Below are 24,349 nucleotides of genomic sequence, written 5' to 3'. Positions count from 1 at the left end.
CACCACATAAAGGTTTGGATAAAAGAAGTATATGGAGATTCCCAATCATCCAGGTCATGGTTGTCCCAAAGGTGCTTTTTCAAAAGGCAACTGGACTTTCTTGTTTTTCTTTGAAGATGTTTCACTTCTCATCCAGAAGCTTCTTCAACTCTGACTAGATGGTAGGGAATGTAAGGATTTATATTCCTTGGAGATAGCTGGTCATTTGCATTCTTTTAGAGAGTCATTGAGGCCACTTGGAGGTTTATCTGTGTCTTCGGGGTCACCTGAGAAGTGCAAATGGATGTGGAGGAACTTTCTTGGAACTGCTAAAAGGACTATGGTTGTAGTTTATTTTACTTCATGGGATTTTTATGGACCACTCTACAGTTCAGTGGTAGTAACTGCTTCAACTTAGTCAATCTACATAGTATTATTGGCTAGGTTGATGCAACACCTTAAATCAGTGTTCTAGCTGGGTTTGCTTAGGTACACTGGATGAACTCATTCAGTGTAGTTTGTAACTGATGAATGTACCCTTTAGCATGTTATATAAACACTGCCAGTTGTGCTTTGTGCAACGAACAGACTAGTGCCTGTGCTACTCTGAGTCAAGGGGGTTTGGGTAGCATTTCACACCTAATGGATACAGCAATCAATCAAGATTCTGAATAGAATAGCTCAAAGATAAATGATGAAAAAGAAATCACAGTCTTATAATTCTCAGATATCAGTGAACTGATAAAAATATCATTATTCTTTTCAAAACTGACTCATCTTTTAACTGATCAATAAGACTTATTTTCAGACCTAACTACTATCAGCAAACAGTCAAGGCAGCAATAATTCCATGATCTATATTGTGTTGTGGCTAAATTGGAAAAAGATTAACATCTGTTTATCTTCAACACCTTTTTGAGAAATCGGCTTTTGCTCATAAACAATTTCTGGGTTCTATCATATCACAAAACCTAAAATGGACATCAAAAACATCATCAAAAAAGCAAAACCAAGAATGTTCTTTCTGTGCCAACTCAGAAAGCTCAAATTGCCCAAGGAGCTGCTGATACAGTTCTACAGAGGAATTATTGATTCTGTCATCTGCATCTCTATAACTGTCTGGTTTGGTTCTGCAACCCAACAAGAGAGACACAGACTTCAGAGAGTAATTAGGACTGCAGAAAAAACAATTACTACCAACCTGCCTTCAGTCGAGGACCTGTATACTGCACAAGTCAAAAAGAGGGCTGTGAAAATATTTTCACAGACCCCTCACATCCCAGACAAACTGTTTCAACTCCTACCCTCAAAATGAAGCTATAGAGCACTGCGCACCAGAACAACTAGACACAAGGACAGTTTTTTCCCAAACGCCATCATCCTGCTAAACAAATAATTCCCTCAACACTGTCCAACTATTTACAAAGTCTGCATTACTATTAATCTTCTCATCACCCCTTATCACCCATCCCCTCCCACTTGTGACTGTATGACTGTAACTTTGCCATTTGTATCCTTATGATTTATATTGACTGTTTCTTAGTATGATTTGATTGCTTATTGTACTGTATGACTTTATTAGGTGTTGTACCTTATGATTCTTGACTCTTGATGAATGTAACTTTTCTTTTATGTACACTGTACACGAGACAAATTCCTTGTGTGTCCAGTCACACTTGGCCAATAAAGAATTCTATTCTATTCTATTCTATTCTATTCTATTCTATTCTATTCTATTCTATTCTATTCTATTCTATTCACAAGTTCTTTCCTCCTAGGTTTATTAATAGCCCTTTTATCTTAAAAAATAAAAATACTCTTATTTGAAATATTTTTAATTTTGCAAAATGTAAGTGAAGTGAAGCCACAGTGGTGCAGTGGTTAGAGTGCAGCACTGCAGGCTACTTCTGCTACCTGCCGGCTGCCTGAAGTTTGGCAGTTCAATTCTCACTGGCTCAAGGTTGACTCAGCCTTCCATCCTTCCGAGGTTGGTAAAATGAGGACCCAGATTGTTGGGGGCAATAGGCTGACTCTGTAAACCGCTTAGAGAGGGCTGTAAAACACTGTAAAGTGGTGCATAACTCTAAGTCCTATTGCTAATATAAATATTTATACAGGTATCTCAAGCAGTTTATCAAAATATGAGCTACGTACCCTAACCCCTTTCTTTTATCAATAGCAAATGAAAATATTGAGAAGAGAATGCCTAAAACATTACATTAAAAAGCTTCTTGATGGAAACATAACACATTTGGGGAAAAGAATGCAAAAGCACATACATTTTGAAAATGTCCATGGGAATTACATTGTAATTCCATTTTCATTTATTTTCAGGAGGAAAATGCCTGTTTCAACATATTCACCATTTTCTGAAATTGTCACAGTGCTATGTTCTTATGAGTTCAGTATCACAAGTATCCGTAAACCATCCATGTCAAATGCCACTCCTTGCTGAAATGGCAATTGCAGGTAAAGGCAGTTTAGGACAGGAGGGCAATAAAAATGGTTGAACGTTATGATCAATTCAAACATATAGAGAAGGAATAAGAAATAAGAGGGGGGAATCTACTTCTCTAGCAGTTTGTTGTGCTGCACTTTAGGAGCTAGTTTGGATGAATATTACAAGTAAGGAACACATAGCATAATCTCACTTTTTAAGTGGGTCTCTTAAGTATCTACATGGGAAAATGTTAGAGAGTTTTATTATCCATGTAATTTTATTCCTGACAAATTTATGAACTTCATTAGAGAGAAACCTAGAATACTTCATCCACATTTTATTGGAATAATTCCTACTAGGATTTTATTTCTCCATGAAATGCTTTAGCTATTGTTTTAAAAGACGGCGACATATACTTTGCTCCTTTCTCTTTAATTTTAATCATACCTCTTCAGGTTTAACAGAATAACAGAGTTGGAAGGGACCTTGGAAGTCTTCTACCTCAACCCTCTGCTCAAGCAGGTGACCCTATATTATTCAAGACAAATGGCTGTCAAGTCTCTTCTTAAAAGCTTCCAGTGATGGAGTATCCACAACTTCTAAAGGCAAATCATTACATTGGTTAATTGTTCTCACTGTTGGGAACTTTCTCCTAAGTTTCTAGGTTATTTCTCTCTTTGATTAGTTTCCATCCATTGCTTTTTCTCTTGCCTTATGGTGCTTTGGAAAATAGGTTGACCCTCTCTTCTTTGTGGCAGCTCCTCAAATATAGAATGAATTATTGTTAATTATTAAATGTTAAATATTGATGAGGATAGTTCAAAATGAACATTTATTTACATGTGTTTCACTGAGAATGTTTCTCTGCTCCACTAACAGGGAAATGTTGATAATGGCAAAGCTAAAGTGGCTTTGAATTGAATTTGAATTCTATTGACTCTAGGAACACAGCCATATAGTTTTCTAGCAAAAGTACAGAAATACTGCAAACCACTTATAAATACTAGTTGGATCCAGTGAACTGGCAAATTCTACAAACAAGATTCTGGAACAATTGTGGGATCACCATTGTCATTACTTTTTGAGGAAAACTTGCAGTTTTAGAATACAGTCATCTAAGAGTGTGTGTGTGTGTGTGTGTACATATTTCATTGTTTTGCAGTATAGAAAGGAAGAGATTATGAAATTTCTTTATGTCTTAAATAAATGAGGTGCAATTCTAATGTTTGAACATCGTTGTTGAACATTGTTTAAGCTCTATGCGTTTCTGTTTTGCTCATTCACTCTTATCAGCAAGAAAAGCAAAAAGCCATGTTCAATAGCAGCATAATTTGCAATAAAGAGTGGCAAGGCAATAACAGTAGGAAATCATTAATACTGTAATTTGCTAGGAAATGTGGAAAATATAAAAAGAGATGTTTTATTCTTAAAGCCTTTTAGTCTTTAGTTTTTCCATACATGGAAAATGATTTCCATGTAAGAACTATATAGGCACATAACCTGGTAAGTACACAAAACATAAAACACTTTGTTCATCCATTCAGATTTAGAATCAACATTCTAATGTCCATTATGAAAGCTAAGGAGTTAATTGGGGGGAATCTAATATCCATTTCAGCAGAATGACAAAGGAAAAGATACTATGGAAGGAAAAGAAGACAAGATGCCAAATCAGCTTCCCGTATTGCCAAGACTACCCATCAGCATTCTTCAAGCTGACTTACCTAACATCTGTACAGGTTATACATGAGATGTACCGAGTATTTGTTGTAATGAGGTTCAGCGGCACAGATGTCTCACTGTCAGAGGTTGGGTGTGCTCCACATTTAAAGTAGAATTCCTACAATATTGAAGAAGAGATAAAAGGAGGATTACATATCTGCACGTCATGTTCTCTCTTTATCTAAGTCTAAGTGAAGTTTGAGACAGTAGATAAATCACTAATGTCAGTAGAAAAGGAGGATACTCATTAAGAAAGAATGCCACACAGTATTTTTTGTACAAGATGTATATGTTGTACTCTTCGGATATCAGCTGAGAGAAAAAGGGCATTTGTACTTCTATTCATTCTCTTTATTAAAGGAGAAAAATGAACAGACTGAGACAGGAACAAGTTCTTCAGACTTCCATATTGCATGCAATATTTGATTGGAGTGGAATATTTGCTACCATCCAAGCTTTCCTCAAAATAACAATGTGGTAGAGAGAACAAACCTATTATACATTAATTTTAGTCTGCTCTACCCAAACATGTTGGTATTGCCAAAAGCCAGGTATTGCCAAATTCCCAAGGTGGAAATTCTCAATCTTCAGCCTTAACATAATCAGAGGAAACAGGCTGGAGAATCTAGATTTAGATCTTCTAGTTCAAGGTCTCTGATGTCATTAAAAAGCTGGCAACCACACACACACTCACACACACATACACACGCACACACACAGATATACACAGTGTATATGTATACATACACACACACAGTGTGTATGTGTGTATATATTTAATGCATTGCTCATAAAGCATAATGCGTAATCCTTAAAATAAATTATATCCTTAAATTGCTGCTTGTTAACTGTGCATTGAAGAATCTAACAAAATCCACTAGCAGCAAAAACCTATATGCAAACATAATTTGAAATACTGCATGAGGAAATAGGAAGACATTTGTATGGCAGTTTTTTAGTGACCATTGCCCAGTGGGTGGAAAGAGAAAAACATTTTCCCCCAATGTTTTGAATTTCCCAAAGAATCAATGCAACCGAAGAAAACACAGTTAAAAAGTGTGATGCTACACTACAGAAAACTAAATGCAAAGTATAAAATAATTTACAGTTTTGTAAACCAACAGCTTTGACTACCACTGGGTCTGAAAAATTGTGAACCGAGGACATAAATAGTCCAGCAACAGTGGATAAGTACAAAACACATTGCACGGTGTGTTGCATTTAATAAGGAATATAATTTTCTTGATGAAAGGATTCAATTTTACTTTCTTGAGTATACATTTTATGGTGCCTGTTTTGCTGGCTTATTCAAATAATGTATAATTAGTGAAGTACAGACACAGCTGCAAGGCAAAATTAAATCCTATTAGTTAAAGCCAGGTATTTTCAAAATATATCAAGCAAGGACAATTTTCAGTACAACATTGACTGGTTATTCTTGCTGGGCTCAAATTGCTGAGTGCATTAATGGCCATTGCAAACAGTGGATGGGCCCACACATTTAGCTTATGTCCATCCACAGCCATCAGCAGGATAATTCTCAGAAAGCACAATGGGGCCATATTTGGTATGGTGAGAGAAGCTGGAAAATAAAAAAAAATAGTTCAAAAATGAATCAGATCTAGCTAGAGGCTGTGGAGTAAAATACCTTCCCCTGCATCCCTCCTGGGAGAGACAGCTAGATTCAATTACTCCATTCTAAAACCCTCCCTTTCTGACCAGAATAACAGGTCCCTGTAATTCCTAGCATGCACCTATAAATAACAGACACAACACAGGTGAGCAGAACTAACCGCATACAGATACAATCAATTTATTCATTACTGAGAAAAAAATAAAGATGTCTCCATATAGCCGCTGCTGGTAAAGATTGGACAGAATTTCAAGAAACCGAATCTTGTTAAAATGTTAAATACTATCACTATTTAGATCTGTTCTCAAATAAAATTGCTGCATTAAAATATATTTAATGCTTTGATTAATGTAACTTTGTTTAGTTATTTTCAATATTTCAATGATATCACAATTACAGATATTAAGGTAGTTTATAAATTAATCATAAAAACAATAAAAACCATAAACAAAATAACACTCATAAGATTTCAGTAAAATAGTACTGTTTAGGCAAGAAGTAGGATACATCCTAGTCTCTAAAATTATGTCAACAAAGCCATATTTTAGCCATTCACCAAAGGTAATTAAAAAAGAAGTTACCCAGATTTGGGAGGAAGCATATTTAAAGCTTGAGGCAGAGTGTTTGGAGATTCTTGCTCCCTTGATTTCTTATACTTAAAGAACCTGGAACATCTGCACTCAAGTGAAATAAATGAGCTAGTCAGGGTCAGGTTCCTTGTCTATCTCTAAATAGCCACAGTTAAATACTTCAGTTTGGAAAATATAACATAAAACTACTGAAGTCTACTCTACAATAATGAATAACAGCTATCTCCCCATATATGTGATATTTTTATCCACACTCTTTATCTTCTACATTTCCTAAATGTTTCTTGGAACAAATGTGTAGAGCATGAACATATCATCTGTATTTCTCCAGAAGTTGCTGGAAAATGTAATTCAGATAGGATTCCTTGGCCCATATATATATTGTGCATACTGATTCAGACATCATGCCAAGCCACTATGTGGTTTACTTATTGGGGTTGCAATGTTTGGATTAGTTATGAGTCCTCCCATAACATTTCAACCTAACTTTTATGTACATGTAAAATATGTACACATATCACTGTGGTTTGTTGAGCAAATTGTGGTTCTAGATCTTCTGGCTTTTATGATTTGTCCAAGTTTGGGTTTATTGCAGGAAGTAGTAGTGGACTTTCTGCAATTATATAAAATAATTATTTATATGATCTGAAAGATGTCTGCACTTTCAATCCTATTAGGTAAGGTATACTTCATTTTATTATATATTCCCAAGGCATATATACTGCCACAATTTCCATGATTGATAATAATTACTAAAGAACAACTAAATGCTAACAAACAAGGTTTAAAGGATGCACTTTTCAAAAGGATCATCTTTTTTATGTATTCCTACTTACAATTAACACAGCAGTTAATCTCTCTCTCTCTCTCTCTCTCTCACTCACACACACACACACACACACACACACACAGCAGTGGGATTCAAATTTCTTAACAACTGGTTCTGTGAGCATAGCGTAATTTATGGGTGTGGCTTTGTGATCATGTGATTGGCTGGGCATGGCTTGTATGTAAATATAAATATTTTTGTAAATATTGATTTTTTTTTATTTTAAAAAAGAGCAACTTTTACCCAAAATCAGGCAAAGCAGACAGGCAGATTGAGTTGCTCACATAATCATAGATTCATTCAGAGATCTATCTTTCTGCCTTTGGCTACTTGAGCCAAAGATCTAAACATTAGCTAGAAAACAAGAAATCCAATGGTTTCCTGTTTTCTAGCTAACCTAAATCTCCCGGCACAGCAGAACAAATGATGGTTTTGGGGGGAGGGGGGGAAGGGAAAATAGAAACTTAGCAGGCAAATTTGCCAGGTAAGGAGTGAGTGGGCGATGCAGCCTTGTGTTCCCGGACAGCCTGGATTAATTGCTTTGGGGGTGACATTTCTCTATGAACCACCAAAATTTTCTCACGGACCACTAGTGGGCTGCGGACCACCGGTTGGCAACCACTGATTTAGAACAATAATTTGGGTTCTGAATTGGATTATCAGTGTAAGCTTGAGCACATGAGTTTTTTAGGTCTACTGAATTGACACGGAACTTATTTTGATAGAAGCTAGAGAAAACATCAGAATCCAGGACAGCTACAGACCTATAAAATAAGGTGTTCTCTCCAGAGTTTATTTCCTGGTCATAATTGTCCTATGGTAGGCAGTTATCAAGTAACAGTAAATATTATATATTTATTTACAAGTTTTAGAGGGCCATTCCATGTGTCACGTATAATTCTGTAATGTATAATGGGGATTAAAATTATATGTGTGAATCCAAGCAGGACTTGGAAGGACTGCAATATCCTTATTCTGGTCTTGCCAAAGATTATTCATCAATGCAATCAATGCCATCTCCATTCTGAAGCTGAATCTACAACTGTCCTAAAGCAGGTTCATATAAATATAATTCTCTCAGCTGTAGCCCAACCACTTTTTCCATAATTTTGCCCAAGAAGAGGAGATTGGAGACAAAGTTGATCACTGACTAATACAGAGGTGTGAAACTCGCATTATCACGTCATCATGTGATGCCCCATTTAGCGAAGGGGAAAAGTCTTTTCTCCCTTCGCTAAACTGGGCACGGGCGTGGCCAGTATGTGAGGCATCCGACCTGTGGGCTGCAAGTTTGACAGCCCTGGTCTAGTATATCTGGGTTGAGTAATGACTTCTTGAGCCGAGAACCACCCCCATTTCTTTCAAAGAAATGGTAATGCTTCCTCTGCCAACAATGGATTAATCATCATCCTGACTCAGTTCCCCATCTTGTTTCTGGAAGTTTTTAACAATCAGGAATCCAGACTCTCACAAGCAACTGAGATAATATTACAAAAAACCCTATGCAGACCAAAGGGCTTACAGGATCCAACTCATCCCCAAAGGAGTCATCTCCTTTGGACCTACCCATTTGAAATCAAGCTCCAAGTAAATCCAAGTAACTTTGTCCTTCGGGTGCTTAGAAAACGCCTTATGGCTGCTACTTAGATATCCTTTATTGCTCGTGCTTAAAGTAGGAAATAGATCATTCTGAAAACAGTCACTCTGAGAGTGAGATTCACAGTATCTAAATTTGATAAATAAAAACAAATAAAAAGGGGCTTCTGGGAGACAAAAGAGCAGGGAAGTATTGATGTTTCACTACTTTTATTCCCCCGGGGTAAGTCTGGATTATAGTGAAATATGCTTTAATGGCAATGGGAGCCAGGTATTGTGTTTGCTAGAAAATAGACAAAAAGGGAAGTCACTATGCTTCTGGGACCTAGGAAAGAAGCAAAGTGAATTAGAACAAATTTTCTGTCTAAAAAAAGTGGAAAGAATAGCAACCACACACTTTAACACTGAACTGAGACAATTTGGGCTCCCACTATGCAATTCTACAGGTGGAAAAATGCCTGGAGGCAGTAACATCAAAACAAAACTTCTCACCTTTGGCTACGGCTTTTTGTCACCTCTTTTCATTTTTAGGAATCTTTCAGTTGGTGCAGTTTATGATCACTTCTAAAAACCTGAAGTTCCAGCAGCAAAAATATTCTCCAACTTTCCAAATAAGATGGGAGCACTGACAGCTGCCTGATCTTCTTAGGAGCTTCTACCTTACCTCCCCTTTCTGACTACTTGTCATTTCTGATATAGACTGTTGTATTTCAAGGGAAAGAGAGGCTTAGACCAGGGCATGCAATTAACACGTTTATTGATGGAACAGTGGTTGTCGCGTCTGCCAGCCAAACGGGTAGACTAGCTTGCGAACAACGGCTGGCTTGGCTTGACAGCCGGCTTTTTATAGTCGGCTGTCAAACGACGCCAGCCAATAGGAACGGCTATTGAACTTGCTTAACGAGTGGACCCGGTTGGAGCCCCAACCGGTTCCCAAGACATAACACCCCTTCCCCCCAGATGAGAACACACATAATCTTTGAGATACGCCGGTGGTCTGTGTTGGCGACCCGAGCGACGTAACTCAGGAGATTCATTTGGCGAAGACGAGTTCACGGACTCCAGGTCAGGGTACGTAGTGTGGCGACCAGGGCTCGGTGCAGGAACTGGAGTCAGTGAAAAGTCTCTGCCTTCACTGGGGTTAAACGGTGGTGCTCCTGGCTGGCAGTCCCGGTCTACTGCCTGCTCTCTCTGCTCCGTTGGTGAAGGTTGGTCACTCTGGGAACCCCTAGCTGGACCTTGGAGCGGCGCCCGCGGCTCTTCTGGTGGAGACGGGTCTGGGCTGGACAGGCTGCTCCGTCGTCTCCGCAGCTGGTCCAGGTGTCTTCGCCACATACGACCGTCTTCAAGTTGGACCCGATAAGATCTCGGACCCGTGACAGCCACGACTTTTCCGGCCACCCACAGTGGGTCCCCCGCGTAGTTCCTAGCAAACACTAGGTCCTGAACTGCGAAATTCCTGGCCAGACTGTCAGACCCCAAAGGGGTGTCTGGGCAGTAGTGGGGGTGCAGCCTGTCTAAGGCAGTCCTCAGGCGTCCCCCCATCAGCAGCTCAGCCGGGGATTTGTTCGTAACTGTGCACGGTGTGGTATGCTGGCTTAGGAGGAATTGAGACAGTTTAGAATGCCAACCCACTGGGCCGAATCTGGCTAACGCCTCCTTGGCTGATCTGACTGCCCGTTCAGCCAACCCGTTGCTGGCGGGGTGGAAAGGGGCCATGAGGACGTGTCTGATGCCTAGATTTGTGACATATCTACTAAATTCGTTCGAGGTGAACTGTGGGCCATTATCGGATACCAGTGTGTCAGGGAGTCCGTGAGTTACAAAAAGGTGAGTCAAGGCTTTAACAACTGCCTGTGAGGTGGTCGTGTGAAGTAAGGCCACATCTATCCATTTTGAATAGGCGTCCACGACCACCAAGAAGGTCTTGCCGTGCATTGGCCCGGCCAGGTCGATGTGAAGCCGTGACCACGGGGCATTGGCACTTTCCCACTTTGTGGGTGTGGCGGTTGGCGGGGCTGCCCTAGATTCTTGACAGGGTCGACACGAGCTTACCCACTTGGCGATCTGATCGTCCATCCCGGGCCACCAGACGTAGCTTCGAGCTAACGCCTTCATCCGCACGATTCCTGGATGGCCCTCGTGCAGCATCTTCAAGACGGGTATGCGAAGGGTGGTTGGTATGACCACTCTGGTACCCCACAATAGGCATCCCTGCAACTTAGAGAGCTCTAGCTGGCGAGTTTTAAATGGGGCGAAATCAACTGAATAGTTAGTTTCCGGCCACCCCCTCCCTACCCAGTCCAGAACCTGGGCGATTGTTCTGTCCTTCTTGGAATGTGATGCTATGTCGTCTGCAGTCACCGGCAGCTTGAGTTCGTTTACATCAAAAATGGCATGCACAGGAGCTGGGTCCTCGACTGGGGCTGGCAATGGGCAGCGGCTGAGGGCATCAGCGTGGTTTAGATCCCTCACCCCACAGACGAGTTGGTCGAGCAGCATGTCGTCCAAATAGTTTTTGAACTCACATTGTAGAGCTGCTGTCCTCAGGGCTGCCATATATTGATTTATGGATTCCCCCTCAGCTTGCTTCCTCATCCTAAAGGCGAAACGCCTAGCAATCTGAGACGGTTTTGGTGAGTAGTGGTTGGATAGCGTTTCCACCAGCTCTGCCCATGGGACATTCCCTATTTCTCGTGGGGCCAGGAGTGCTGTGGCAGTGTCATATACTACAGCCCCACAGTAGCTGAGGAAGTAGGATTTCTTCCTCTGCTCTGAAGCTTCAGCCAGTCCAATAGCATCAATAAAGTGGTTGAAGCGATTTTTATATGAGTCCCATTTTTCCTCATCGGGTTTAAAAGGGGGAAATACTGAATTGACATTCATTTTGGGTCCCTCAGTCTCTTGGTAGACTGGTCTGCCTCACAGGGAGCTCGTTGTCTTGGATTGATGCTGCTTGGGGGGCGTGGGCGACTGTGGCTACAGTGCCCTATTCTCACTCAAGGACTTCGGCTTTGCTGAGGCGTTTGGATTTTAGTGCTCTTTCGCGAGCGTTAGGCGGCTGTGGCTGTGGTGCTGTACTGACAGCGCTTTAAAATTCGAGCCTTTTTTCTTATTATTAAATTATTTTTTTTTTGGCAAGGCGGCTGAGGCGCTCGCAATTTCACTGGGGAGTCTTCACTTAGAGACGGCTTCTGTAAATAGTGCCCAATTGTGATCGAGGCGGCTGAGGCTCTCAGCGCCGTAGCTTGCTAGGGGCTGCAGCTCAGTGACAGCCGTTAGAATTTTCGCGCCTTTTTTTTTTTTTCGGGCGCGCGGGCGGCTGCGGCTTCAGCGCCCGACTTTCCCTATCTGTGGTGCTCTAACCAACGCGCTTTCTCTGATAACGCCCGGCCTTCTCTAACCCGGTTGATCTAACCTGAGCTTTCACTTTTTGTGCTGACAGGCTGCTGAGTCCGATGGCTCTGTAAGCAAACGGCAAGCGGCTGCGGCTTCCGCTGGCAGGCTCCTGTTCCTTTAGAAATGCTCCTGGCTAGCCTTCAAATCCCACCTTCGTCGCCAGTGTTGTATTTCAAAGGGAAGGAGAGGCTTAGACCAGGGCATGCAATTAACACGTTTATTGATGGAACAGTGGTTGTCGCGTCTGCCAGCCAAACGGGTAGACTAGCTTGCGAACAACGGCTGGCTTGGCTTGACAGCCGGCTTTTTATAGTCGGCTGTCAAACGACGCCAGCCAATAGGAACGGCTGTTGAACTTGCTTAACGAGTGGACCCGGTTGGAGCCCCAACCGGTTCCCAAGACATAACATAGACACTCTCCTAATCCTTAAAGTCTTCATTCTAAATGTGACATACTGTTAGGCACCAACTGTATAGCAGCATGACCTCTGGTCCATGTAGTTACTGTGGTTTACAATGATCATCACCAGTTTTTCAAAGATTCAGACAATCTCCATCTGCTTGGAGATGTTAGCACTTGAACCTGGGAACTTTTGCATGCAGTCTACGTGTGTATACACACACACACACACACACACACACATAGACTAAGCTTCTGAAAAAAATGTCAACCTGCTATTTCTATTTAAAAATTGGACAATTTCAAATGTTTGTTTCCCTTTTGGGAACTGGGAGTGAAGGAGGGACCAAATCTGAAATTAATTAAGTATCTGTTAGAAATACTGTTTTAAATAAATAAAGCACACTTGTAATAGAAGAACTCTATTACAGAAATGTGCTTAGCTTTTAATAAAATATATAAATATGAAGATTCAATTCAATGAGCAATGTTACTAATCTGAATGCCCGATTATTAGCCATAGTAATTGATCTCATAACAGACTTTCTTGCAGAATTAGATGTCAGCAGCAAACCTGAAGAACTTAACTGTAGTACATTTCAGCTGATGTGGCTTTGACAAAGACTCAATGGGCTTAAGTAAAGTAAGACTCTTTTTTCACATGGCCCTAGATAATATTTGGAGACCCCAGGTTGATACAGAGCTTTGTCTTTATATTGTGGTTGTCAATGATGTAAGCCACCTAGGGTCATCGTGTGCAAGTTGGGGGCCATATATATATTTGTTAAACAAACAAACATTTTGCAATTGAATGAAAAAACTTCCATATTCAGGCTAGATTCAAAATATGGTATGCCAACACTTTTCATTTTTAAATTAAATTGAATGATTGTTTTTATTTCTTAGCCAGCTCCCAAGGTGTGTTCCATTAGAGGAAAGAGTAAATTAACATATAGCTTCTGGCACAATTGTAGACTCACACAGCAAAGGCTCCCAGTAGGATATGTACTGGACTATGTAGCAAGATTATTGGTAAAGAATCCAATGGGTGTGTGTGTGTGTCAATTCCTAACCCTAACCCTTCATTGATAAAATCTGGTAAATTTAGATGGAGAAAGACACCTGCACCAGGAAATGGTACCAAGAAGTCAAGCTATGCTTTAATTTCAGAGAAACCAGAGCATTTTATATATCTACCTTATACTGAGTCAGGATAATGCCTATCACAGACAAATCTCTCAGGAAGAGTAATCCACTGACATTATTTAAGTTGTATGCCACAGATAAATGTGTAAAGTTGGTGCTCTCCCACAGAGCCATACATTTTTAAAACTAAGAAAAACAAAACGTCCTCCTATTGATTAGCGTTCAATCAAACTTGTCATACGTTGTCCTAGGAAGGAAATGGGAAAGTGGCAGAAAGGCATAACTTTTCTGCTAGCATCTAACATCTTTTTTCAGAAAATACCTTTATATGTGCTTTAATGAATGCGGTTTCTCTGCCTCTCTCCCCGAGAAAGGTCAGAGTTGATAAAGAAACTGAGACCAAACGTACTACAGTTGGACAACCTTGATGGGGAATTAGCAAAGGACATCGAATCTAAAGATGGTTTTGATCATGAATAGCAACTCTTTCTCCTTCTTTGCCAGAGGCATTCTAAAAGGGGCAGTGGGTTCAGTCAGTCCATGGGCAGGCAGAAAAGTCCATATTGGAGAACAGCACTTACCTTTCTTTGATTCTTTCATATCTTTTTGCCTGTGGTCACATGGATATTTATTTGTACTTTAGAAGCTTTTATACTGAGCAACCTGGGCGCACTGTGAAAAGATTTTGAGTAGGATAAGATGCAGTATAAGATTTTAAGTAAGCTACGGTGTAGTATGTGATGTTTTATCCTATGAGGCAGTTTTTATTTTCATTCTGTTATAGAAAAAACGCCAGGTTCAAATAGTCATACAAACACTGCTCTTCAGGTTTTTTTGGGGTTTTTTTGCAACGGTTACTTGAGTTTTAAAAATTAAATAAGGAATGATTAATGCAAAATTCAGGAAAGTTTTTAACTAATTATGTTTGATCAAATGAAGTAACTACATTTAATTCGAGGGAAGCTGTACAAGCCAAGACTTTCAATCAAAATGTATAAATTACACAAACACAAAAGTTCCTTATGAAAGCATGGAAAGTTGATTTTTGGATACACTTAGGTGCCTCTGTTTGCACGTGTGTGCGTGCGTGCATGTGTGCGTGCGCGTGTGTGTGCGTGTCTGTGTATCTGTGTATGCAAAGAAATATTAGTTATATTATCAATCAACCATTACCTTGCTCAAGGTTGGGCAAGTCCAAAACTAAGTATCTATTAAACCATGGAAAAAACTAAATATCCATCATGAAAATTAGCCAGAGTTTTTTTTGTTTAATTTCATGTTAACTGAGGAGAAACAATGTTTCAAAGGGGATTCATGCTAACTTGCCAGAGGTATTCTAAAAAGGGCAGAGTTCTAAAGTTAGAGTTGCAATAAATATTTTTCTCTACCTCTGCAGTATAAATCACTGGGTAGATTCTTCTGTGTTTGAGCTAGGGAACCAAGCACTTAAATTAATGGAGTTTGTAATTTATGCAAATATTACATTATTAGCTTTTGATATTTGATATTTGTCATATAACATCTTAATTCAACTGCAGATTTTGCTACCCTTGTGAATGTGGGAATTTAAAAAGTGGATGATATGTATATATGAAGAGAAAGGATTGTCCTGCTGTTATTGGTTAATTGCTGTTTTCATAAAGTGTTGGGTAGTTGTAGATATAAACTGAATATCTATGATTCTCCAGTCAGAATTCTGAATATATCCCTGCTGCTCATACTGGTGAATTGGTTTATATGGTGGTGAAGAGTTAGTTAACATGCTTACAGATACTGGGACACAGATCTGCTGAAGACCTGAGTATTTGCTTCAGTTTGTACTTGGGTCAGAAAGTTTAAACTTTTTGCAAATGTCTCCAACATTGGCAAATAATTTTGATTTTGTCGATCCCAGAGAAGGTGTTAGGAGTCTTCATATCACACTTCAAGAAACACTACTCGATGGTTATGTTTTGTGAAATATTTCTGTTAAAATGCAACCATTCTATGCTGTGTAAAATGCAACCATTCTAATTTATTCCAATTTTTATGGAGTTCTGAACTGCATTACAGTATTCGGAAAAAAATACTTGTTCTTAGTCTCTCATGTGATTTGCCTTCCCTTAGATATGACATTTGTTTTCCTTCATGAGAAGTTCTTTAAAAATTGTGTCTTTGTGGCCTGTCTCTGTCACAACTTGTCTGAAGAAGCATCTTGGATGAGAAGCAAAACATCTTCAAAGAAAAATCAGAAAGTCCAATTGCCTCTTGAAAAAGCACGTTTGGGACAACCATGACCTGGATGACTGAAAATCTCCATAGACATGCAGTATTAAATATGTCTCATTTGATGAAATGAAGGACTGGGGTGACATGATAGCAGTCTTCTAATATCATAGGGGCTGCCACAAAAAAGAGGGGAGTCAACCTATTCCCCAAATACTGAAGGCAAAATGTGTAGCAAGAGATGGAAACTAATCAAAGAGAGAATCAACTTACAACTAAGGAGAAATTATCAGTGGAATGACTTACATCCAGAAGTTATGGGTGCTCCAACACTGGAGGATTTTAAGAAGAGACTGGACAACAATTTGTCTGAAATGATATAAAGTCTCTTGCTTGAACAGGTGGTTAGACTAGAAGACCTCCAAGGACCCTGTCAGGTCTGTTATATTTGTTTTATATCCCTACTTGATTTTTTTCACAGTTCTGTTCACTAAATAGCATAATAAACTACCATGAATAGATTAGTTGTTCAGGCTTAGTGTAACACAGACGCAGGGGTGGGTTTCTACCGGTTCTGTCCACCTCTGTAGAACCAGTAGGTCTGAAGAGCAGCAGACATAGAACCAGTTCTATGTCTGCTGATGTTTTTGCCCACTTGCCCACCTGGGCTCTTACCTGATCTTTATTTCCTGATTTTTCAACTTCAGCTGCCAAACAAGGCACAGCTACAGTTAAAAAAAGCAGGAAAAGAGGGCTGTTTCAAAGGCTGCTTCTCTGCAGGCAGCTGCTGATGACGATTTACAGGTGCAGCGTGCAGGGAAGCTCATAAATCCCAAACTGGTAGTTAACCCTGTCATATCCCACCCCTGGACAGAAGTAACTGATTTGAGTAGCCTCACCATTCAGAATATAGGAGCATCAAACATGACCCTTCCTATTCTCCTCTGTAAGAAAGCCTTTTGTACTTTGACATTAGAAAAATGAAAGGAATAGAAATGTTTGCATAAAGTATTGATGGTTACTTGAAAAATTAATATGCCAGCAAACCACAAAAAGTAAAAAAAAATCAAAATGTCTTTTTCAAGTTTGATTAGAATTGTACAAAACTTGATACATTTTTTAATGAAAGGTGCATTTATTTATTTATTTATTGCAATAACCTGTCTTTTCTTTTTGCTGGAGTGAAGTGAATTTTATTCCTGCCAAAGTTTTTCTTCATCAGAAAGTACCATAATGTATTTTTCTTTCTAATTTTCTCAAATATGGTCAGAAATAATATTAATTTATTAAGAGGCAATGCATGCATACCCAGACACAAACATATACAAAAATATCAAGACTTTACATCAATCCAAAAGTTATACTGCGATGCTAACCATTCCTATCCCATGTAACTTAGGATATTATAGTTATTCAATGGAAGGCTGCGTGTTATGCATACTTGATCTACAGTATTCCTAAAAGCTAAGGCAGGAGGCAACCAAATTGCCATCCAGATATTTTGGATTATAATTTATTGAATTCCTTCTCATGAATCATAGAGATTGGAGCTGATAACAGTCAAATGTCAAAACATCAATAGATAATGAGTTAATCGGGATAGAGCTGTTGATTTATGTTCTGGTCAAAGGACAATTGAAGAATGTTGAGACAGGCCTTGGGATTTCTGGCATTTCTTATTTTTTGCTTTATAATACAGATTTATAATTAGAAGGATGACAATTTATTTGAACAAATTTTACATGCTTTAAAAAGTACAGAGACAATCTTGAATCCAGGAGCAGTTGAATAAACATCAGCTCAACCCTGACAAAGATGAAGGGATGAAAAAGAAATTCAAGATAACTCTCCCTTGATTCTCTTTGGTATAAGAGGAAGTAGAAGGAAACATTGATAATCTTTCAAGATTCTACAATAAAATTCCAGTAGTCTTAGACCTGCCTTATCTTAAAAAGCTCATACAAATGGCCCTCTTCATTGCTGTCCCTGTTATGACTTTAGCTTACACAAAGCCTTTTCTCTTCCACTTCATGTTGCTTTCTATTTCAGAAATAGAATCAGGTAGCACTCTAAAGTAGAGGGAACGGTTTAGATGTTGTTGAAAACATCTCTACAGAAAAGTACTATGAAACCATCCTTAAATTACATTATACTGTTCTGTTTAAAAATGGCCCTGACAATTTACATTACTGAGTGTACTGCTGGCATAATTCAACTTCGTATAAATAACCTCACTTTGGAAATAGTCAGCTGCTTAGGTTTTCAAGAGGATTTTCTTGCTTCAGATAAGCTCATTGTTATATAGTGACTCATGATACCAACTTATTTTATAATTGCATGGGAAATTTTCTCCATCATACTTTTTTTTACAATCCTCTTGTAGAAACAAAATCTCTTGTTTTCAAGCTTTTGACTTTACTGATGGAAGTAACAATATTTGGATAGCAGAGCTAATTAAAAAAAAAACATTCCTTTAGAAACCTGAAAGGCAAGAATAATTCACTCCTTGAAAGTCCTCTCTAATATGAAAATTCAGTTGAGAAAGGTCATTGGCAAACAAACATTTCCTGAGCATTCATCTAGTATGCAGCAGGAATACATTTCCAGTAGAATGCAGATACAGAATAAAAATAAAAACTCCAATACTTCATGTCTAACTCACTAATTAAGAAAAGAAACATAATAACAGAGTTGGAAGAGACCTTAGAGGCCTTCTAGTCTGACCTCCTCCTCAAGCAGGAGACCTTATACCAGGGGTATCAAACTGGCGGCCCGCAGGTTGGATAAATTACACGCCACCGCCCAGCTCCACGGATGGGGAAAATGTTGCAAAAAAGTCATGTGACGGCAACATGACACGGTGAGTTTGACACCTGTGCCCTATAGCATTTCAACAAATGGTTGTCCAATCTCTTCTTAAAAACCTCCAGGGTTGCAGCACCCACAACTTCTGGAGACAAATTGTTCCATTTATGAACTGTTCTGTCAGGAACACCTATAACAGGTAAGCTCTTAAACTTCCTATGTAAGCTGATGACAAGAGAGATTTAGCATCCTTGTCCTTCTTTGGCAATGAGCTAGTTTTTTTTCACCTGGGTAAGGAAAAGAGAACACATTGTGTCATAATTCACAGAAATACCGTGTTTCTCACAAAATAAGACCGGGACCTTTTTTTTCTTGACCCCCGAAAAAACGGCCAAGCCATTTTTTGGGGGGTGACTTAATTCCCCCCCTTGCATCCTTGGGTGGGCGGGCGGTGATGGCTTGGATGTTGACCTCTGTGTTGGTGGGGCACTTCGTATCGGGACACCTTCCATCACCATTGCTTTCCCTTCTCCCCATGCTGCTATGGCATTTAGAGCAATGCCGCAGCATTTGGCGCAGCCACGCGCGGCCAGCCAGGGCTCCTCCCTGCAACTGGAGCCCAGCGGAGACACTCGGCTTCAGGTGCTCCTGTCGCTGCTTTCCCTTCGCCTTTGAAGGCAAAGCCAATTCTTTTAAAAATGATGCCCTACTACCGGTACAACAAAGCCTCCCCTGCCCGAGAGGGCAGCCCAACCCCACGTGGGGAGGCAAATCTCTCGGGGCCGCAGTGCAGGATCGGCCCACCCCGGGAGAAGCACCCAGCTGCCATCCCTCCCTGGTGCTGGGCAGAGCGCAAAGAGCTTCGCCTGGGGCACCCAGCGCAGCTGACAGGCAGGCCCTCCTGCCCGGCGGTGGAGGTCTCACCAAGGCAGCAAGCACCTCCCCACTGGACCCTCCGCTCATCCCACCAGGGCCATGCCAGCGCTGTGAGGGCTGGGCAGATCTGGGAAAGCGGGTGCGCACCTGCCTGCCAAGCAAAAGAGCTGGGCCGACCTGAGCTTGGCTTCCTTCCCAAGTCCCTCCAGCCTGAACCAGAAGGGGCCACCGGGAGAGGCTGCCCGAGGCAGTGATAGCGCCCACCCATCCGTGGACAGGGAGGCGAGGCGACAGCAGCGCTGCTTCCCTGGCCGGCGGGTCCGGCAGAGAGAGCCCAAAGCTGCCTGTCCTTTCCACCTTTCCACCCTTCGCCCAGCACGTCCCCATCCCCACGCATCTCCAAATGCGCTGGCAGCTCCAAATTCTGCAGTGTCACGGGCATCGGGCAGAGGTGCTGACTTGGCGGGGCTCAGCTCAGAGGAGGTCATGGCGCAGGCCGTTGCCTTGCCTCCCTGTCCATGGATGGATGGGCGTGATCACTGCCTTGGGCGGCCTCTCCCGGTGGCCCCTTCGGGTTCGGGCTGGAGGGACTTGGGAAGGGAGCCAAGCTTGGGTTGGCCTGGCTCTTTCACTTGACAGGCGGGCGTGCACCCTTGGCTCGCTTTCCTGGCTCTGCCCAGCCCACAAAGCTCTGGTGTGGCCCTGGCAGGATGAGTGGAAGGCCCGGCGGGGAGGTGCTTGCTGCCTTGGCGAGAGCTCTGCCGCTGGGCAGGAGGGCCCGCCTGTCAGCTGCACTGGGCACCCCAGGCGAAGGTCTTCGTGCTCTGCCCGGCACCAGGCAGGGATGGCGGTTGGGTGCTTCTCCCGGGGTGGGCCGATCCTGCGCTGTGGCCCCGGGAGATTCGCCTCCCCACATGGGGTTGGGCTGCCCTCTCGGGCAGGGGAAGCTTTGTCGTAACGGTAGTAGGGCATCGTTTTTAAAAGAATTGGCTTTGCCTTCGAAGGCGAAGGGAAGGCGGCGACAGGAGCGCATGAAGCCGAGTGTCTCCGCAGGGCTCCGGTTGCAGGGAGGAGCCCTGGCTGGCTGCATGTGGCTGCTCTAAACGCCACAGCAGTATGGGGAGAAGGGAAAGCAACGGTGGTGGAAGGTCTCCTGATACGAAGTGCCCCACCAACACCAAAGTCAACGCAGGCAGCACCATATCCGGGTATGCAACAAAAGTACTTCCTAACAGCAAGCCCCCTCCACCTTTCTCCCCCATTTTGCATGTTTAATATAGGCCTTAATTTGGGGGGAGGGGCTTAATTTGATTTTATGCCAATAAAACATGCTGGGACTTCCTGTTGGGGGAGGCCGTATTGTTGGAGAAACACGGTACCTCCTTTATCAGTTTGACATATTTTCATGTCTGATGCAGAACAAGAAGCTTAACCCCAACCACAAAAGCTATATAGAAAATATGTAGCTGCAGCTGCCCTGTGTTTCTATGCTGAAATGAAGGGGGGGAAAAACAGTCTCCTCCAGATCCAGTATATAAATGGCCATGATGTTTGGAATAGATGGACGAGCCCACCTGCCACATTTCTAATTAATTATTAAACATCTCAATTTCAAAGACATTCAGTGATATACAAGACCAATGGCCAAGGCAGCAATAGAATAAATACACAACAGAACAAAACAAACAAAAACCCACCCAAGCATGATTTTTAAAAAATAATCATAACAGCACTCACTCTTTGATAATCGTGAACAGACATCAAATTCCAGGATGATAATAGACAGGGCAGCCAGGGTTTGTATAACCTTCTAGATAAGAAGATCATGAAAATAGAGGCAGATTCATGAAGTATGCATTGTAGTAGACAAGTCATGAGGTGACCAGGACATGAGTGACTGTCTGAAGGGGGCCCCACTCTAGTAAAGGGTGCAATTGGTACACCAGATGCAACTTTGCAAATATCTTAAAGGCCACAGCTGCCACTTGCTCTTTGAGTAGGAGCTGTGTATCCAAGATGACTCATACTCCTGACTGGGGAAGTGGAACCCCAATCCAAAAGTAAAGACGGAAAGGCAGTTTTAATAATCATAGTGACTTGAACTTGGTTAGAGTAAGTCAGAGCTGATTTCTCCCTCACTCATACAGCCTCCAAAGGAGAAGACTTTGATAGGCTTGCTTAATTGTTGGGGAGGTGGGGGTAGGATCAAATTTCCAAATTCAGTACCTGGAGTTATGCAAACATGGATGAGAAGGAAAATTGAGGAGAGATTTGCAATCTTTTCTCCATCAGTGTTATTTATAAGCAAAGCACAATTTTTTTCATTCATTCATTTTTCAAACTAAAAACTTTCATATTTTTGCATACCCAATTTGTTCCTGATATCTGAAGTATGTTAAATATTCAGTTTGACTAAACAGGTTGTTACCTACCTCTATGAGCAAGGATGATTAAATGGTATGAAATGTTTTGCCTTTCATAACACGCAACACTTTAGGCATTACATTCAACTTTGATCAAGACTACTGTCTATCACAAGTTAGAACCACACATGCTATTTCAGTTTTTGTAAGGCTATTTGTATTTGAAGATAAACACATTCTGCAAAAAAAAATGAGTATAGTTTTTCTTGTGCCAATGCATTATTGACACCAAAACCTCGCAGAGTATTCATTCACACACTGTATTTTAAATGCTAGAAGATTAATTAAAGATTGACAGGGTATGCTCCCCAAACTCTAAAATCATAAATTACAGATCATTGGTGTAACAGACTGAATAACAAACCCGGCAGTATCTAATATTTTTCTTTTGTTCCAGTATAAAATTTTAAGCCAGCACAAACCCCCTAAAGAAATCTTGAGGTAAAATAAAGTGGGAAACACTCCAATGCACTTCCATGCATCTTTTCAAGCTCCACAGCCAGAGATTTCAATGGCCTCAATAACACTGTAACAGTAAGGACAAGTTATTTTCCCTTATTTATCAGAGTCTTAAACTCTTGCTGGCCAGCTTTTCTACAAATTTTCCTTGAAACGTTGATACCGAACAGATGTTCCAGTTTTGACATTCTGCACATATCAAACCAATTCTTAGCCATACCTCTTCTATGCATGCAATTCAGCAGCCAAGAAAATAAGAAGACGGATTCTGTTTTCTAGCTATTTTCCACTCCTCACTAACCAATGAACCATATCCCTTAACACTCCAAGGTCTTTTGATTACAGAACAGGCAATCACTTTGAGCTCAGAGATTTCAAATTAACACATGGAGCAAAGAATGTTGCTGGCCTTACTTCTTACTTGTACTGTAAGGCAAAAGCCTGGCCTATCTGATCCTCATCCCACCTTGATATCAAATGTAACAGTCAAATTCATTAAGTTTATAGTGTTTAATGTATAATATCATTTGAGAAGTTGTTCAGTTGCAGCCTGGATCTTTAAGTGGAATATTAATTCAGAACCTGCTATGGAGGAGAAGCAGTGTATTTCCTTCTGCTGGTAGCACAAAGTCATGTGCATAAATGCCTCCTTGCAACAATGCTCATGCATGTCTTCATTCTCCTTCACATTGAAAAGTAAACAATTACATGGACAAAGCTCCAACCGATCATATCGGTTGTTCTTGTACTATCAGATGATTACAAGCTCTATATGACAGAACGGAAGAAATTATAGGCTGATTTACTAGCAATTGCTGCTGCAGTTCCCAACTCTTGATTTTTGCTTCAGCATCGGTTCTAGCTCTGCTTCATTTGGGATGGAATAAAAATAACTAAGGGTGGATATTAAATGCTATTAGACCACTATTAGAGAAAAACCTTCTCCATGTTATAAAAGGACTTTTAAAAAAAGAGCTTTATGGGGACTTCTTCAGTCAGAAACACCTGGGAAATTCTGGGAGTAATAATCTAAGTACTTCCGATGTACCTAGTTAATCAATAACAAGATCAAGAACATGTTTGGATAATAATGTGATCCACATATTTCTTGATATCCAGAGTGTAACATTTCCACACAACCCTGTATCTGATATTTTACTACTGCAAGTGGATAAATCTCTTCGCTAGATTTATCCTCTGGTGCATCCCAGTGCAACCCCAGTGAGTTGATGAGCCCCCTGCGGTTGAATTACTTCAGAGTGATTCTCAGCAAGGGCGTGGTTCTGTCTTTTTGCCCACCTTCTCAAAGACTTTCAATGATCCTTTCATGCCGTTCAAAACTTGGCTAAGGAAAAGAGACTGCTTAATTGCCTGGTGCTTAAAAATGAAACAGAGAACCTTCACTTGCTTCACAATCACTCATTTCACAAACCTTAAGATACTGTTCTTTATACATGACAATGCCTTTAATAATAATTTTCCATTACAAGCTTTAGAGTTTTTAAAATTAGAGTGGGTATATTTCTCCCCAGTGAGAAATATTCTTGCCAACATGAAAGAGTAAGAAAAAAAAATACATTCATGAAGTTCTGGTAGAAATAAAGCTGACTGTAGAAAATTTACTTTAGAAGATACGTGTATTTTAGCTATAAGATACATCACTGTACCCGTAATTGCCAAAGGGGGAAAAGCAGTTTGATTCTACTTAAGCTTTTACAGTCTTGTAGCACCAATCATGTCTCAGTCCCAAATCATGCCTACTCGCAAATATATCCTATTAATTTAGAACGCACATGCAAGGGCTGCATGCTTAATCAGAATTACATATTGCTTCACATTAGATGTTG

At 40.8% G+C, this 24,349-nt stretch overlaps 1 protein-coding gene across 5 annotated transcripts in view; it reads right to left on the bottom strand.

Moving 5' to 3' along the window:
* PRKN (parkin RBR E3 ubiquitin protein ligase) overlaps window positions 1-24,349 on the bottom strand; it is a 737,950-nt gene that overhangs the window by 332,007 nt on the left and 381,594 nt on the right. For all 5 annotated transcript variants that reach the window (XM_087938586.1, XM_087938601.1, XM_026705091.2 and 2 more), the window contains exon 6: window positions 4,144-4,259. In XM_087938586.1, the coding sequence (XP_087794712.1) occupies window positions 4,144-4,259 (116 nt within the window). The remainder of the gene's footprint in view (window positions 1-4,143; window positions 4,260-24,349) is intronic.

Source organism: Pseudonaja textilis, chromosome 1 (genome assembly GCF_049901715.1).
Source record: "Pseudonaja textilis isolate UNSWEBS1 chromosome 1, rPseTex1.2, whole genome shotgun sequence".
Classification (NCBI taxonomy): Eukaryota; Metazoa; Chordata; class Lepidosauria; order Squamata; family Elapidae; genus Pseudonaja; species Pseudonaja textilis.
This window is presented reverse-complemented; position numbering and strand designations above follow the sequence as displayed.